Here is a 358-nt window from a genome sequence, read left to right as displayed (position 1 = left end):
AAGTCCTTGATCTTCTTCTAGTTTTAGTTATATACATTATTTCTCCTAGCCAATCATACAGTGAATTGAGACCATGTGCACTTGCGTGTGTGTGATACTACTGGATTCTTTTCTGGATTTTTTCTGAGTGTTGATCTTACCCTTACATGAAGTTAAATTAATGAGCAAAACACATTCATGATTCACTTCCCATTTGGCAATGGTTGAATCAAGTCCAAGTGATGCAGATGCAATTGTATTATCATCTGAATCTGAGTGTGACCAACAAGCATCACAAAGCTGTGGTGATTTTTTCCACAGTGGAGAATACACATGCAAAGACGACATTATCAGTGCTGTCATTGACTATCACGCTGCA

General features: G+C 37.7%; 1 protein-coding gene across 1 annotated transcript; it reads right to left on the bottom strand.

Moving 5' to 3' along the window:
- Positions 1-45: 45 nt before the first annotated feature.
- On the bottom strand, positions 46-327 carry PHALS_12080 (uncharacterized protein; the record flags this gene model as incomplete). The annotated part of the gene is made up of 2 exons (XM_024727554.1): positions 46-141; positions 187-327. 2 exons carry the CDS (start codon positions 325-327, stop codon positions 46-48), a joined length of 237 nt encoding a protein of 78 aa, XP_024578120.1.
- Between the last annotated feature and the right edge of the window lie 31 nt (positions 328-358).

Source organism: Plasmopara halstedii, assembly GCF_900000015.1.
Source record: "Plasmopara halstedii genome assembly, contig: Scaffold_614, whole genome shotgun sequence".
NCBI classification, from domain to species: Eukaryota; Oomycota; class Peronosporomycetes; order Peronosporales; family Peronosporaceae; genus Plasmopara; species Plasmopara halstedii.
This window is presented reverse-complemented; position numbering and strand designations above follow the sequence as displayed.